Source organism: Dermacentor albipictus, chromosome 8 (assembly GCF_038994185.2).
Source record: "Dermacentor albipictus isolate Rhodes 1998 colony chromosome 8, USDA_Dalb.pri_finalv2, whole genome shotgun sequence".
Taxonomy (NCBI): Eukaryota; Metazoa; Arthropoda; class Arachnida; order Ixodida; family Ixodidae; genus Dermacentor; species Dermacentor albipictus.
The window spans coordinates 6656851-6673322 of NC_091828.1; the positions used below are offsets into that span (position 1 = coordinate 6656851).

A 16472-nucleotide genomic window follows, 5' to 3' on the forward strand; every position below is an offset into this window, starting at 1 on the left:
CTCATTCGCTCCGCATGCTCTTGAGTCACACAAAGACATAGTTTTCATACGCAACACTTCTAAGTCCACAGCACCACTTTTTTCTAATTATTTGTTCGAAGAGCACCACGCAGACGCATGACTACTCGCCAGCAGCATGGCGCACATCGCAAGGAATGCTTTCCCACCAGACGCGCTACGGCGCAGTGATCACGTCAGAGGCGTCCCGCATCGCACGCTTCACCTAGGAATCGCGCTGTGACCGAAAAGAGGAGCCGCGTCGCCTAAACACGAGGGTTCGAGTGACGCACGCTGGAAGTTGGAAGGCGAGAGAGCGAGAAAACTGATTAAACGCAAGAGTATTGGGGCATCCTCGCACCGGTGCCCGCACGGCCCCAATGCCCTCAAACGAGACGAAGGGGAGATGGATGGATGTTATGAGCGTCCCCTTTGTAACGGGGCGGTGGGTTGCACCACCAAGCTCTTGCTACTACACTCCCTAATGTCCTACCTAGGTTAAGCAATGAAAAAAGAAAAAAAAAACACACTATGAACTACCGCGCCCAAATTTTCTGATCCCATGTTGCGAACTGCGCTTTTGTACGTATCCGTCCTTTGTCGTTTCCCTACTTTTATTCCACCAATCCTCCGATCGCCTCTTACTAATGTCTCTTGCGTACATGTTTACTTTACCACTGCTCCCGCTGAACCCAAGGGCTTGAAGGAGGCCAGTGGGGCCTAAATCGACCGCTGGGTAGACGTCTTCACATTGTAATAAAACATGCACGGTCGTTTGTTGTTGTTGTTGTTGTAGCCTGTGGCACGTGTGGCTCCTACCCACGATGGGGGATTGGCCAAGAAATGGATGGATTATTCCAAAATAATTTATAGCATAAATTTCCTATTATCTATGGGAATAGCATTGAATAGGGTTGAATAACCGGCTAAAATAAAATCAGGAAGGTGCTGTTGAGTGAGAAATAATTAATTAAAAGTAATAATAAAAATAGAATTTAGCAGGGCATTCGTTTAGATTCTGTAAGGAATGTTTGGACAGCGAAGCATGCATCCCTGTGGCTGAAACCCAAAGTGGACGCCCCAAACGAAAGAATTGCAGGTTCTGTCAAGTCCAGGCCAATTCTTCTAAATGGCATCTCCAACAATCTTTTTCTTAACGCAGCAAAGCGGCGACAAGATAGAAGATAGTGCTGTATCGTCTCCTCCTCCTCACAAAAAGAACAAAGGGGAGAGGGAACCAAACCCGACCTGTGTAAATAGAAATTTAGGGAGGGAATGCGGCAGCGTAATTTGGTGAGGCAGACCTCAAGCATCTTTGTATAACAAGAATCGCTATGCCAGGGAAATGCCAGGTGTTTATACTCTGGAGAAGCTGTCAACTGTGGGTTTGATAAGGCTGATCTAATCGATCTCATCCGAAATCTTGCCGCCGTGATCTCTGCTGTCACTGGTAGAATAGGAAGAATAGGGCCGGCTAGTGATGCATGTGCCAGTGAATCGGCAGTTTCATTAAAAAACAAACCTTTATGACCAGGCACCCAAATCAAATGAATACATAGCACATGGGCAGGAACTAGTAAGTGGAAGAGTTTTAGCATGGGTGACTCCTTAGTAGCGGTAAGGCAAGAACAAACAGAAAGGGAGTCAGTAGGAATAGCAGCCGTTGTAATCTTTGGGTCTAATTTACGTAAAGCTGGGATTACTGCTAACAACTCGGCCAGAAAAATAGGCACAAAATCAGGCAATCTTAAAGAAAAAGACCAGTCGAGCGCAGGACAAAATATTCCAATGCCAGCTTTTTCCTCGCACTGTGAGGCATCTGTTGCAATGATGATGTTTGTTTCTAGGGTGCTTAGGTGGTCTTGCAACATGGCGTTTAAGATGCCGTAAGGGAGTAGTTTCGCGTGGTTCGGGAAAATGTCGTCGAACCTGATCTCTGGGAAATTTGAATGCGTATTATTAGGAAGCACGTCACGAATTTGTAAATTTAGTGGGTCAAGTAATGTTTGCACAAATATAATCTGTGGTCTATGAAACCTGGGCCAATGAACAGGAAAAAATAATTCTGGATCGGAGATGAAAATAATTTGAGGACGGTTTAATGGTGATTCATATAGTCTTAAGAACTTCTGAACAGTCAGAAGGTGAAATCGGCATAATATGGGTGGGATTCTTGCTTCCATGTATAATACGGCATTTGCAACGTATTTTGGAAGGCCTAAGCACAGACGTAGTGCCTCTCGTTCTAACAAAACTAGCGGCCGAAGCTTGTATGATGGAACACCTGAGAATAAAACACATCCAAATTCTAACACCGGACGAACGTACATTTTATATACCATCAAGAGGGATTTTCTGCGCATACCTGTTCTTCGATTGCTTAACTTGCGCAAAATGCCCATTGTACGAGCTCCTTTTGTCGCAATATATTCAATATGTGGCCGCCAGTTAAGATTTCCGTTGTAAATAATTCCAAGGTACTTTAGTGACTCTACTTGTGGAATATCTTCGAGATGGTAGTTCAGCGATATGTATACTGGGTCTTTAACTGGAAAAACAAGTATAGCACATTTATTAGCATTCAGGTTTAAGTGTAAGCTATCCAGCCAGTGTTCCAGTTCCCTTAGATACGACTGCAAAATTTCGTAAAGAGAGTATATGTCACTAGCCATACCAAAAAAGGCAATGTCGTCAGCATAAACGTAGGTACTGACTCCTGGGTGAACGGGGATTGTGCTCATTAAAATGTTGAATAATACTGGTGACAGTACCGATCCCTGAGGCACACCTCTTGTTTGCTTATGTTTTCTAGAAGAATAGCCGCTTCTAAAACAATAGAATTCCCTGGCTTTTAAAAATTCATGCACCCATGCTACAATATAGCCTGGAAAACAATGGCTCTGTAACCGATCTGTTAAAATTGTGTGTTCAATGCTGTCATAGGCTTTACATATATCTAATGTAACTAAAGCCGCGTACTGCTTTTTCTGTCTGGCGATGTTAATTCGACTTTCAAGGTCTACATGCGCGTGCCATATCGAATAGCCAGATCGAAATCCAATTTGGCAAGGACTCAACAATTGATTTCCGACAATAAACTCCAATATGTGTCCGAGAAGCACTCTTTCAATAAGCTTCACTATGTTTGATGTCAACGCAATTGGTCTGATGTTGTCGATGGTGTACCCTGCCCCTTGCTTTTTAAGTAACGGAATGCGGAATGATTTTGGCGATCTTCCATTCTTGTGGAATCCATGCATTGCTAACAGAGTAGTTTACCAAGTTCAGAAGCTCACGTGGCGCTTCTTGAAAGAAAATCTTTAACATTGCATTTGTTATTCCGTCCGGGCCAGGCGCTGTAGTAGGCAACTGCAACATAACTTGTGCTACTTCCGAATAGGAGATCTCTTTGTAGTCCGATAATACAGGAGTAAAAACAGAAGCTTGAAGGCGCGTTGCGAACCGGCTCTCCAATCCTATAGCCAATAGCTCTAAGGACTCCTGCATTTCCTGCGAGGTATAGACGATTGAGTCTACAATTACGCTCATCGGGAGTCTGTTTCGAAACCGAAGGTAATTAAATAAAGCACGTTTGTTTTTGGATTTAGATAGGTAATCGAAATGGTTTTTATCGTACTCATCTTTTGCGTGTTTAATAGCACGTTTGAAGGTTGCAGAAATAAATTGATAATCTTTCCAATTTTGTGGGCTCTGATTATGTAGAAGTTTTTTCCAAGCAGCTTTCCTGCGTCGATAAACTCCTGTGCACTCACTGTTCCACCAAGGACTACATGGGGAACGCTTAGCGGTCTGAATTACAAATTCAGACTTTTGTCGGGACATCTGTAACGCTGAACAAATGTTCAAGCCAATTTCTTCGTTATTACTATTAGGTAATGATGCAATGGTGGAGCGCAAGCAGTCTTTAAATTTTTTGCTATTCACAAATATTCTGCTTTGTTGTTCAACTGATGTTAAAGGGCATGCAATTTCAAAGTATACCGGAAGGTGATCACTGCTTGTGCCGAAATCAATCGTAGTCCAAGATGTCACGGCGACGCTTGTGCTAGAAAACGTCAAATCTAACACTGAGCGAGATTGCCCACGGGTAAAAGTAGGTCGTCTGACATTAAGGCATGAAAGATTTTTATCTATGGTCCAGTCCCATAGACGTGTCCCACATGCATCTGTTTTGTATCCCCATGACACGTGATGCGAGTTGAAGTCACAAGTAAGGACGACTTCATTTTTGCAGCTGGCAAGCGCACTATCCAATTGGTATGTACTGTGTACGCCCGTAGGGAAATAAGCATCTGTAATAGAGAATGAGCGGTAGCCTGGGATGCTAAGGTGCACTGCCAAAATTTCACATTCTGGAGACATTAACCTGAAAGCTATTTTCGCCCTATGACAGAATTTAGATGATAACAAAATCATTAAACCACCTCCTAGTGAAAGGCGATCTAATCGAAAAGATCGAAAATCTTTAAAATGAAAATTTTTCTCAGGGGTAAGCCAGGTTTCTTGTAAGATTATGACGTCAGGATTAAGTTCAGTTGTTAAGTAATTTAAGTCTGTTGAAGCAGAGAACAAGGAACGACAGTTCCACTGTAGTACTTTTAAAAAAGCTATGGTGATGATCTAATTGATATCCAGCGACTACCGTCGCGATGAACTTTCTTGGATGCCAGAATGAGAAATAGGATTACCCTTTTTGTTTTTGGTATAAGGACAAGAATTAATTACTGGAGAACCAGTTCGCTTTTGCGGCCTGATATCATGACCCGTTTCCATGTCGACCTGCGAGTCTGACTGATGCGAAGAACAAGGATCGGATCCTACAAATGTTGGGTCCGATATGGTACTCGGCACTAGAACTGAACTGGCTACCTGTTCTGCAGCACAAACAATCGATTTGGTGATTGGTGTGGCAGCTGTTTGCAACAGCTGTGTCATCTGCGCGGTAAACACTTGTGAAATACATTCGGTAACACTTGTGACAATATGTTGCATAGCCTTTGTCATTGCTTTTTCTACTGCTGATTCAATAAGTTTAGGCAAGTTATCCTCATGGAAAGTAGAATGCCTTGCAGTGACGCCAGCGTATCCAAAGGCTCTTTCCTTGACGACTGCAATAGCTTCTCGCCGCGAACATCGTCGCCTGTCAATTATCTCTAGTACTTGTATTTCGTTAGCTCTAGCCGAGCAGCTTCCATAGTCAGCCGCATGATTTCCTCCACATAGGCAGCACGTCTCGGTTTCAGCTGTGCATTCATTGGGGGAATGATTGTCACCACAGGCGCGACAGCGTCCATTTGATTTGCAGCCTCCTGCACTATGGCCAAAACGCCAACAGTTCCGACACTGAAGTGGACGGGAAGCTAGAGGTTCCACTCTAAAAATAAGCGGCCACACTTTTAGTTCAGATGGGCAGGACATGCCAGCAAACGTAGCAATTACCGATTCTGTGGCAACTTTTTCCCCGTTTACGAGTCGGTTACATCGGTATACAGCTATAACACCAGCATCAGACAGCTTCTCCAGAGTCTCAGTTGGGCTCAATCGAGAGTCTACGCCCCGGACAATGCCTTTAGTGCATGCCAGATGAGGAGGAATGAACGCACTCACCGGGACAGATGCGAAAGTCTTACACTTTAAGAGGTCTGCAACACAGGTCGAATCTGATGACCTACAAAATATCCCACCTCTTCCAAATTGTCGGACATCGCTTATCATCTGGTAATGATGCGTCATGGCTTGGAGCTCGGCCTGAACAGCTTGTGGGTTGTTCAGCCGGATGAATCCTCCGTTCGAGGGCACCAGCGCAACAGGGATGCTGCTTACACCGCTGCGGAAGAAAGATTGCAAAGGCAAATCGTCAGGAGAAAGGGAGGCTGACCAAGGGCTGGGCCCTTGCCCAGGAGAGTTTTTAGACATCAGAGCTGATGCAATCACGAATTAACTCTTACAAAAATTAGATAAGTGAGATAACTAGGTCTAATCCACCCAAAACTCAGCCAATCCACCAAACAAGATCCAGCTTGGGCACACCGGGCCGGAGAACCGAACGAGTCCACGGGGCTTGTCACAGGGCGAGGCAGCAGACCGGTAGCTCGAACTGTAAGCGCAAGGCCTCGGCCTCAAATCGGCCTCAAGTTTGTTGTGCTTCGTGAACGTTGTGCTTCGAGAGGCGTCCGGTCAGAACGTCGCGCACTCCGGGTCAGGGCTGCGGGTCAGGGCTGCCAGAGATTTGTTCTTCTGCTTCGTCGTCGCTTCTCCAGTCCAGTAACCGCCATCATTTCGTTTCCCTAGCTCTACCGCAGCAAGCACATGCTTCTTCTTCCTTCTTATATCTCGCTTTATAGGTGCGTGTTCAAAGGCATCCCGATCTCGCTTCGAAAAGTATTGAGCTTCCCTTCGAGTTATCATAAATGGTTGCTTTCCTGATTTCGTCTTTTCCTTTTATGTAGGTACTCATGGCAAGTTTCTTTTCCATTGCCGCCACCCATGAAATTATTTCTGCCTCTCTGACTTACCGCTGGAATTTTTCTGTTGCTGTGTTGCCCACCCTACAGGCTGCATACCTGCTGGTAAGCTTTTCCTGCACTGTGAATCAATGTTTTTGCTGTACAGATACCTGAACACTCTTCCACCCCATTGACTTTCTTCCATATTCCTCAGCCGTTCTTCACACTCAATTTTACTGCTAGCTTCCCTCAGTTCAAAACTAGTCGAGCCCATATCAGCCTGCACAGCTTCATTTGCAGACTTCCCTTGGGCGCCAGTGCAAGCCATCCCACTGACCTTTGCTTCCCATCCAGTCCTGATTCAACCCTTGATTTCAAGTACACAACTGCATTTCCAAAAGTAATTCCTGGAACCTTAAACATTTCCACATACCTCGGAGGACCTCGTACCTATTGTATCCCCATAGCACTCTTTGCTTCATTATAGCTGCATTTCTCTTCCCTATTACTGTTATGGTTTGTTCCTTTGTTTGCATATATCCATTGCCTTCGTTTATCCATATACCAAAGTATTTATAGTCTGGTACCCGAGGTATTTCTTGGCCCTGTATCTCCACTGTCTGTTCCCTGTTTTCATTGAATACCATAACGCCTGGTTTTCTAACACTAAATTTCAAACCTTTAATTGCTGCCTTCCCGTCCACAGATATTAGCCAGACGTTGAAAATCACTTTGCTTGTTAGCTAGCAACACAATGTCGTCCCCATAAAAGAAACCTGGGAGTTGCTGCTCTACTACTGTACCCGCCTGTTTGTATGAGAATATGAACCCAATATTACATCCTTCTAGCACCCTCTCCATCCTCATCATGTACATCATAAACACCGACGGAGATAAAGGGCACCCCTGTCTCAGTCCCTTAATGATATGAACTTTCTCCTCGCTCCTAATCCCTTCCCATTAAACGCAAACGGTATTTTCTAGGTAAATCTCTCTCAAAAGCTGTAGACAATCGTTACCTAAGCCTTCCCCATCCAGAATATCCCAGAAAATGTTGCGGTCTACGTTGTCGTAGGCTCCTGTAATGTCTAAAAAGGCCGCATACAATGGTCTGCTTTCTGCTTTTGATATTTCAATACACTGAGTAAGAACAAACAAGTTATCATCTAAACGCCTACCTATTCTGAAGCCATTCTGAAGCTCTCCCAAAATGCCATTATTCTCTGCCCATGCTTGAAGCTTTAATTTGATTGCCTGCATTGCTAGCCTGTATATTACCGATGACGCGGGCGAGTGGCGTGCCACCTGTCGGGGCAGCGCCGCACATTGGCACAGGGACACTGACGGCCGGTCACACACTCTGCTTCTCCGTCTTCTCGCAGCTTTTTGTCCTTGAAATCGACGTTGGATGTGTCATAAAAACATGCATAAGCGCGCCATGTCTCCAAAAAGGTCTTCATTGCGAAGCCACTTCTTTCTCGTCGTGTGGCAAGCGGTATGGGAAGGCTTGACGGTAGCGCCCTTATTTGCCTCAGAGATTTTACGGCTTGGCTCTCGCTGTGCTATCTCAGGCGCCATACATTTAATTATTTGCTTCTGGCGCGACAAGTGCGCGGCTCACTTCCGATTGGTGATCGTTTGCCGGCTGCCGCTAAAAATGGGGCAGGCACCCATTCGTGCAATTGCCGCGCATTGTTGCCGCTTTTCCTGAATCTTGTCGGTGGTTACAGGATCGCTCGCAGCGCACGGCGTCTCAGGCGCGTTTCTCTCTCTAATGTAGAAGTACATGTAGGGAGCATCGTAATTGTCGGTGAATCTTTTGTGTCTTTATTCTCTAAAAGAATGATGTGCACTTTATAGCGCCCCAAACGGTGCCAAAGACTCAACTTTACTTTGGAATAATTATGTCTCTCCTGAATAGTAACACAAATAGAGTTTTGAAAGTGCAACTTATGAGTGTAAACTCATTTGAGTGATTTTCTTGAGTGTTCCTCTAGCGAAATTTGCAGCGTACCTTGTGATATTTGCAGGAATTGAATGCAAGCGCATTAGCCAGTGGCAAATCTTGGACTCTTATGTGCTAAACCCTTTAAAATAAACCTTCGCATTGTTTGCTTTTGTAAAAGCTGGCTCCCATTTATGTTACTTCTGATTTTCTTATTGACCGCATAATTGCGACCATGGAGAGCAAGAGCAGCTGTGCAATTGAAATGCGAAATGTGTTTTGTTCCTAAAAAACTGTCTCGAATTATGAAATTTCGGTAATCTTGGATGTGCTTTTGTTTCTGTACGAGTATGTTAGTTGTCTGTGTATGTTAAGACTAATTCGCAATTGAAGACTTTCTTTATTCAGTAACTAGTTTCCTGCATTGCTACTTTTTGAAATTGAGTAATAAATCATCTATTAGGTTATTTTCTGGATTCTGCTCAGAACCGTGACTTAAACACATTAGCTGTGTTAGTCCCGAATGTCCGCCTAATGCTTAAATGATAAATATCTGCGGAGCTCATGCTGTCCTCTTCCGTACAATCGTGCCCGTCTTTTTCACTGATGCCTTGCGTGCACGCAGACACAGTCGTCACAGATGATGAGTCCGTATCTACCGGCTCTGACGAAAGCAGAGCTGCACAGTGTCCTCACCAGCGGGTTTTCAAACATCAGTGGGAGTTCGCTCGCCGCCTTCATCGGCTTCGGGGTGCGCGCTCTGTCTTTTCTAGATCACGAAGCGCTAGTACAGAGCTGATCGTGCGTCTGTGTATGAAGAAAATAACACTCAAGTGAAAATGTCAGCTAAAAAATAGCCCTTCACTAAGCTGAGATTCAGCAATCAAAAATAATAAACGTACAAGATGGCTCAAAAATAACGCCGAGGAAGTTGTCTGTGCAGTCTATCTCTCAGAATGCCAGCGAGATGCAAAATTTAGCCCAGATTGCGTCACGCGTAAAGCGGTGCCTTTTGTGTACGTGATACTTGGACGATGACGTAATGGCTTTTGTCCTTTACACAACAATACCAATGCAATCCGCGCATGTTTATAAATATATGTGATAATAGTGTGTTATGTTTACTTTGCGAGCGATTTTGGCATGCAGCCCCCACACCGAACCGGAAGACTTTTCACGTGAAAAGCTACAGCGCAGACAACACGTATTAATGCGTCCGAACTGAGCAAAACTAAACCACTACAAACAGCTCTGAAATATGTACCACAAATTTGTCAGGAGAACTTTTTGAATACCCTCGTAAACAACGTCACAATTTCAAGTAAGATGCAACTTTGGATATTGAGTTTGTTGCCTTGAACGTTCTAGCAGATGCAGTTTACGGAACAGCAATATGGGGAAAACAGGGGAAATACGGGAGATGGAAATTCAAGACGATGAGCAAAGCGAGCACAAGGTGAAGAAAGGAGCCGACGTTTTGACCAGTGGGCTTGTCTTTTTCAAGGCGACGTATGCATTCCTCGCCACGGTATATATAGGTGGGGTTCTTCTAAAGGGGAGAGGGTGTAAAGCGAGATGGTGCGGAAACAACGGAATGTGTGTTAGCGTGTCAAATTGAGAGTAAGGGAATGCTGTGCACAAGGCCAAGGCCAGGGTCATGCCCTCCCCCCCCCCATTCCGGTCTGTCAACGCACGCGTGTTAGGCTGAGTGTCAACGGCATCTGACACGCCGGCTGAAAAAAAAGGAAAGGAAAGGAAAAACAGGAAAAAGGAGGGGGATACGCCAAGAAATCAAACGAAGTGTTGTTGCCTATACACCAGAACACCGTGAATTCAAAGCGCGCCGCCATATTGATGAGCGCCAGTCGCGCCATCTATCCCAAGCGCCGCGAAGTAGCAGGCCTGGGCTGCCACGCAGGGAAATGCGACCCGGCGCGAAAGCGAAACTTGGGCTTTTTAGCTGGGTGGAAGGCGTGTTTCGCGTTTTTTCTAGCCTGTCATTTACGCTGTCTCTATTCAATCAAACTTCAAGACCTCATGCAAGTCCGCAATGGCCACACTGAGTGATGTGCAGACTGCAGAAGCGAATACATCGGGTAACCACGTAAGCACGTAACCTATGAAGGATTTTACAGCACTGTGTTGGTGCCATATATTATTAAAGCACGCAGAACATTGTCCTCTGCACTTTCAGTTTGGTCTTGTTTGTCATGGTCACTACTGGGTTGGCCGTGTTTGGCAACCAACTGGCGAGGTCGTTTGACTGCCTGATTAGCAGACGCCTGCCATTCACCACCTGCACATTGAAAACAAAATAGATGTTATAGTAAAAAGGGTTGTAGTTCTTTGCCATGCCATCCCTGTTGCGAAGATATAAAGTCCTCTCAAAATGAAATAGAAAATGCACCAGGCCAATTGTATCGTGCAACCACTTAAGAGTACAACATTCAGAACACAAGCCTGGAGCACTCGAACAAGCAGCATATGATGCTAAACCTGCACTCATTGGAAAATGAGGAACTACAGTAGTTATAATGTTCAACTACATGTGCAGTCAAAGCCCGTATAACAGGGCAAGCATGACGGATGCAGGTGTTGTACAGTTGCACAAACCATGACAGCGCACATAAAATTACCATCCCTACTGAAAGCTGCATCGTCAGGGAAGCCTTTCGTGCAAGACAAAAACCGCACCTGCATTCCACAAAATTAGCCCGACCAACTGCAGCTACCTGGTATCAGACCTGTTTCGCTTGTGTGAGGCCATGTCGGATTGTTAGCGCTCCCTTAGAAAAGAAAACAGTAAAAAAACTGGCGAGAACGAGCAAAATTTTGTTACAAATACAACAATGGTTAAGCACCCTATTTTCCTCGCCTTATGAACGGAAAAATTTTGCGCTTTGCCCGCATAACAGCCCGCACACAGTTTAGAGCTCAGGGGGCTCAAATGAATTCGTTACGAATGACACCTGCAACACCAGCTCGTAAAGACAGGCGCGCTGCAAGAACGCCTTCGGCGACGAGCAGTCGTCGTTTACGTTTTTGTGGACGCATGCTACGTGACGAGCAGACTTCGGTTTACTTTAATTAGCAATAACGCTCACCAGCAGGGCAACATACTATCGCCTACAACTTGTCGTTCACACTCAATGGTCATGCCGTGCACCAGCTGCAAGGATCGCTAACCGCAAACTCAACTGTTCCGCTTAACCGTCGGGAGCTCTGCCTGAATGAAAACACGAAAAGGCTTGCCATCTTGCTATAGCAAAGGCGAAGCACCGGCGCAGGATTCTGCGCTGTGGGCTTGTCCAGAAAGTGCTCAGAGTAAACCTGCGTGTTACACATATTACGTTCGTAGGGCGCAAAGTTGAACGTGGCACCAAAATATACACAGATCGAATACTAACTCGTGCATTTTCACTGGGTTGGTAGTTCATCCTATTAACTGCAGCTATCCGCTGGTGGCGCAGCTTGTCATTCTTCGTTGCGGATGGAAATCGGTGCAGGCTGAAAACACCGCACCGGCACGATTCCCTACGTGTATTGTGCTCCTCGCAAACAGCGCTAAGCAACCTGCTCCTTTTCCGCTTGTTATTTTGGCATCCAAACACGACGCAACGATGCCCAGTTGACTTCTTGTACTTTGGATCCGCGTGAACGGGCACATTTCCGCACTTTGGAGTCCTAGAGCTAGCGCTAGCCATGTCTGCTGGTCGCCGGCGAACACACTTTGGCAGCCCAGAACAAAATGGCGCTGGTCAACCGGGCAATCCGGGTGCGAGAGTATGCGTTCGATTAGTCTGGATGCGAGGCTAGCGTATTCTGGTCTATACCTTAAAATTTAGCATAGCGAATAGAGTCTAAAGCTCCCTTTGAAACGTTTATGCCTATTGGTTGCAATGTCTTGAACTTATGGATAAGGTATGATTCTCTGTGCTTTCTTTCTCGTTCAGAACGGAAATTTGGCTGTAAGATGTGGAGTTTAACTTCATCGAAGTTATGACCTGGTTGGTTGAAATGCTCGGCGACGGCTTTGGGAAGCTTTTTAGCTGTGTCCACGCGGTGTCCGCTTAATTTGAGTTTCATTGCTTGTCCTGTTTCACCGATATATTGTTTTCTTACAGAAGGAACATTCGAGCATATAAATCACATCAGAACTTGTACAAGTGACGCTAGACTTGACTTCATGTGCATAACTATTTGCGGTGTTTTTAATTTTAATGTCACTTTTAAGGTGCCTGCAGGTCTCGCACCTGGGGCGACAACATGCGTTTATTACGGGGGAATGCTGTTGGCTGACTTTTGCGTGCACTAACATGTCTTCAAAGTTTCTGTTTCGGCGATAGGTAACCTTAGGTACATCCGGGAACGCTTTTGTCAGACGCTCGTTACATGATAATATTAGGTGGTATTTTCTCAGGATGCTGTTTATGTTTGGGAGCGCATTAGAATATTTTGTTATAAAGGCCAACGGTCTGACAGATTCTAGTGTGGGCTGTTTCTTCGCCAGTTCCGACTGTCTCTCTAATTACGACGCGGCATCACAAGCTCTATCGAGAGCAACTTGGGGATAGTTCGTTTCTGCTAGCGTTGTTTTAAGTGTCATTTAGGTGGTGGATATAATCGTGACCTTCGCTGCAGATTCTTCTTATTCGTTTCGCTTGTGCGACAAGAACTCCTTGCTTGCAATGTCGCGGGTGATGGCTGTTGTAGTCTAAATATTGCTACCTATCTGTAGGCTCCCGGTAAAGTGTCGTTCTCAGTTTTCCGTTATATATGTAGACCATCGTGTCCAGGAGGTTGATCTGAATAACAGAGTGGTGAGCAGTAAGTTTAATACTCGGGTGAAAGCGATTGAAATGGCTGGTTAAGTCAGTTAAGGCGCTTGTGCTATGTTCCCATATTATAACTATGTCGTCAATGTAAGGAAGATAGGTGCGGGGTTATAAAGGGTAGGATTTCAATCGGTCCGCTTCAAGCTGTTCCACGAAAATGTTCGCATACGTGGGAGCGAATGATGTACCCATGCTAGTGCCGAAAGTTTGCAGGTAGTGCTACCTTGATGCCTGCTACCCTGATACCTTGCAGGTAGTATTACCTGCAAACTACATATATAACGGAAAACTGAGAACGACACTTTACCGGAAGCCTACAGATAGCCAGCATTATTTAGACTACAACAGTCATCACCCGCGACATTGCGAGCAAGGAATTTTTGTCGGAAAAGCGAAACGAATAAGAAGAATCTGCAGCGAAGATCACGATTATATCCACCACCTAAATGACCTTAAAACAACGCTAGCAGAAAGGAACTATCCGCAAGTTGCTCTCGATAGAGCTTACGATGCCGCGTCAAAATCGGACAGACAGTCGGAACTGGCGAAGAAACAGTCCACACTCGAATCTGATAGACCGCTGGCCTTTATAACAAAATATTCTAATGCATTCCCAAACATAAACAACATCCTAAGAAAATACCGCCCAATATTATCAAGTAACTAGCGCTGAGAAAAGCGTTCCCGGATGTACCTAAGGTTACCTATCGCCGAAACAGGAACTTTAAAGACATGTTAGTGCACGAAAAAGTCAGCCAATAGCATTCCCCAGTAATAAAAGCATGTTGTCGCCCGAGGTGCAAGACCAGCAGGCACCTTCAAAGTGACATTAAAATTAAAAGCACCGCAAATAGTTATACACATGAAGTCAAATCTAGCTTCACTTGTAGAAGTTCAGATGTGATTTATATGCTCGAATGTTCCTTCTGTAAAAAATAATATATCAGTGAAACAGGAAAATCAATGAACGTCGAATTAAATGGACACCGCGCGGACACAGCTAAACAGCTTACCAAAGCCCTCGCCGAGCATTTCAACCAACCAGGTCATAACTTTGAAGAACTTAAATTCTACATCTTGCAGTCAAATTTCCGTTCTGAACGAGACAGAAAATACTGACAATCATACCTTATTCATAAGTTCAAGACATTGCTACCAATAAGCATAAACGTTTCAAACGGGCTTTAGAATCTATTCGCTACGCTCAATTTCAAGCTATAGGCAACAACACGGAGTTGGATTTCTTGGCGTTTCCCCCCATTTCTTTTTTTCCTTTCCTTTCCTTTCCTTTTTTTTTTCAGGCGGCGTGTCAGACGCCGTTGACACGCAGGCTAACACGCGTGCGTTGACAGACCGGAATGGGGGGGGGAGGGGGGTGACCCTGGCCTTGGCCTTGTGCACAGCATTCCCTTACTCTCAGTTTGACACGCTAACACGCGTTTTATTTATTTATTTATTTGTACATACTGCAGCCCCTATATGGGGCTATCGCAGGAGTGGGTTAGACAAAAACAAAGTCATACAAGAAACCAAGTAAACAATAACATTGAAAATTCACAAGAAATAAGCAGATGACACAAATTAAACTCAAAATAGCAGCAACACTGAGAATCAGTACAAAAACGAAAATGAGTAAATACACTGTAACAAGAAAATACATAAGTCACGTTCCCTCGTTGCCGCACCCTCTCGCCTTACACCCTCTCCCTTTTAGAAGAACCCCACCTATATGTACCGTGGCGAGGAATGCATACGTCACCTTGGAGAAGATAAGTCTACTTGTCGAAACGTTGGCTCCTGCTTTCACCTTGTTCTCGCTTTGGAACAGCAATATGTGTTTTTGGTGGAGAGTTATAAATTTGGTAACATCGAGCTCGCATTTTTGTGAAATTTCTCTATTTCAGACAATAAATAAAAAACCATTTTATGTCTTGCACTACTTCTCTGCTTGCTTCACTGTTTTGCATGCTCAAACTTCATTCGAATCGGTCAACTTGTGCTCCATCTCTTGAAATGCTTCACTGTGCAGCTGAGTGCCGACTTCCTGCTGACCGCATGCCTGTTGAGTGTGCCTTCATCGCTACTGTGTTCCAAGCTGTTCTATCCGGAGAAAGAACAGCCGCTGCCTTACACCAGCCTTGACATGCTTGCCTGGTACGTCACCGCTGTGCTCACCCGCACATTTAGCCACTGAGGTGCGCGCGTCTCCACGTGCACCTCTCAATTGCGCTGCTAAGGTTTTTCATTATATGAGGTGGTATGGTATGGTTAATGATTTCTGGCGAATTGTCGCACATTTTGATTTGCATGAATGAATTCAGTAAACGGTAGTTTGTAGAGGGTTGTGCTATGCAATTCTTATAGAACCTCTAAATTCTACGTCCGGGAACCGTTCCATCAAAATAGGACAGCGTACTGGGTATAAACCGCTTGTGTCTAAAACATTCCTCATGCCAAGCGTGTAGCAATTATACGTTTCCCAAGCGGAAGACGGTTTTCTATACATGATGATCGGCACAGTAACTACACTGGAAGCGATGCTATTGGAAGGTTGAATTCTATTTAGAAAATGTGCGGATGAATAAGTGCAAAACAGATCATTTTACAAGTTTGAGCGACGACTAAAAGGAGCAGCTTCTTATTCTACCACAACGTCATCTTGTAGTGAGAGCGCAGCTTGCACTTAAAATTCGGTAATTCGCAACCTCACCTATCCATAATGACCTCTGATTATTTATTTATTTATTTATTTATTTATTTACAGATTACCTACATCGCCATAAAGGCATTACGTAGGGGGGAACAAAATATAACCAGTAATACAGAAAAGCTTTTGGACAGATATACTCACAAACAGAAGCACTACAATAGCTGTTAGGGAAAGGCATACAAGTAACGTGAAACAAGCAGGTTCCAAGATATATAACATATACATTTGTTTTACAAGAGCGCCGTCACAGCATTGATTAGAATAGTTCGTTATTTGACACATCTACTTTATCATTTGATAAACTGTTCCATTGTCTCATTGATTTGGGGAAAAAAGAGTAGTAAAAAGTGTTTGTTATGCAGTTATAGGCTGAGATCTTTTTGTTGTTATCACAGCGAGTCGATATATAATCTGGTTCCAGGAGATAGTTATAGCGATTTATACGTGTCTATTATATATTCGGTGCAATAGTTTAAGCCTTAACTTCTGCCTACGCATATGCAGTAGATCCCATCCTA

At 44.5% G+C, this 16472-nt stretch overlaps 1 protein-coding gene across 11 annotated transcripts in view; it reads left to right on the forward strand.

The window, feature by feature from the left end:
* Positions 1-16472, forward strand: part of LOC135910455 (uncharacterized transporter YutK-like) — a 365908-nt gene that overhangs the window by 175383 nt on the left and 174053 nt on the right. For 8 of the 11 annotated variants that reach the window (XR_010567076.1, XR_010567077.1, XR_010567078.1 and 5 more), the window contains 2 exons: positions 9035-9160; positions 15274-15398. Coding sequence is in view for 3 of the 11 variants with exons in the window: in XM_065442490.1 (XP_065298562.1) it covers positions 9035-9160; positions 15274-15398 (251 nt within the window). In the remaining 8 variants the exon portion in view is untranslated. The remainder of the gene's footprint in view (positions 1-9034; positions 9161-15273; positions 15399-16472) is intronic. The other 3 variants (XR_011507822.1, XR_010567079.1, XR_010567080.1) reach the window with 1 other exon arrangement.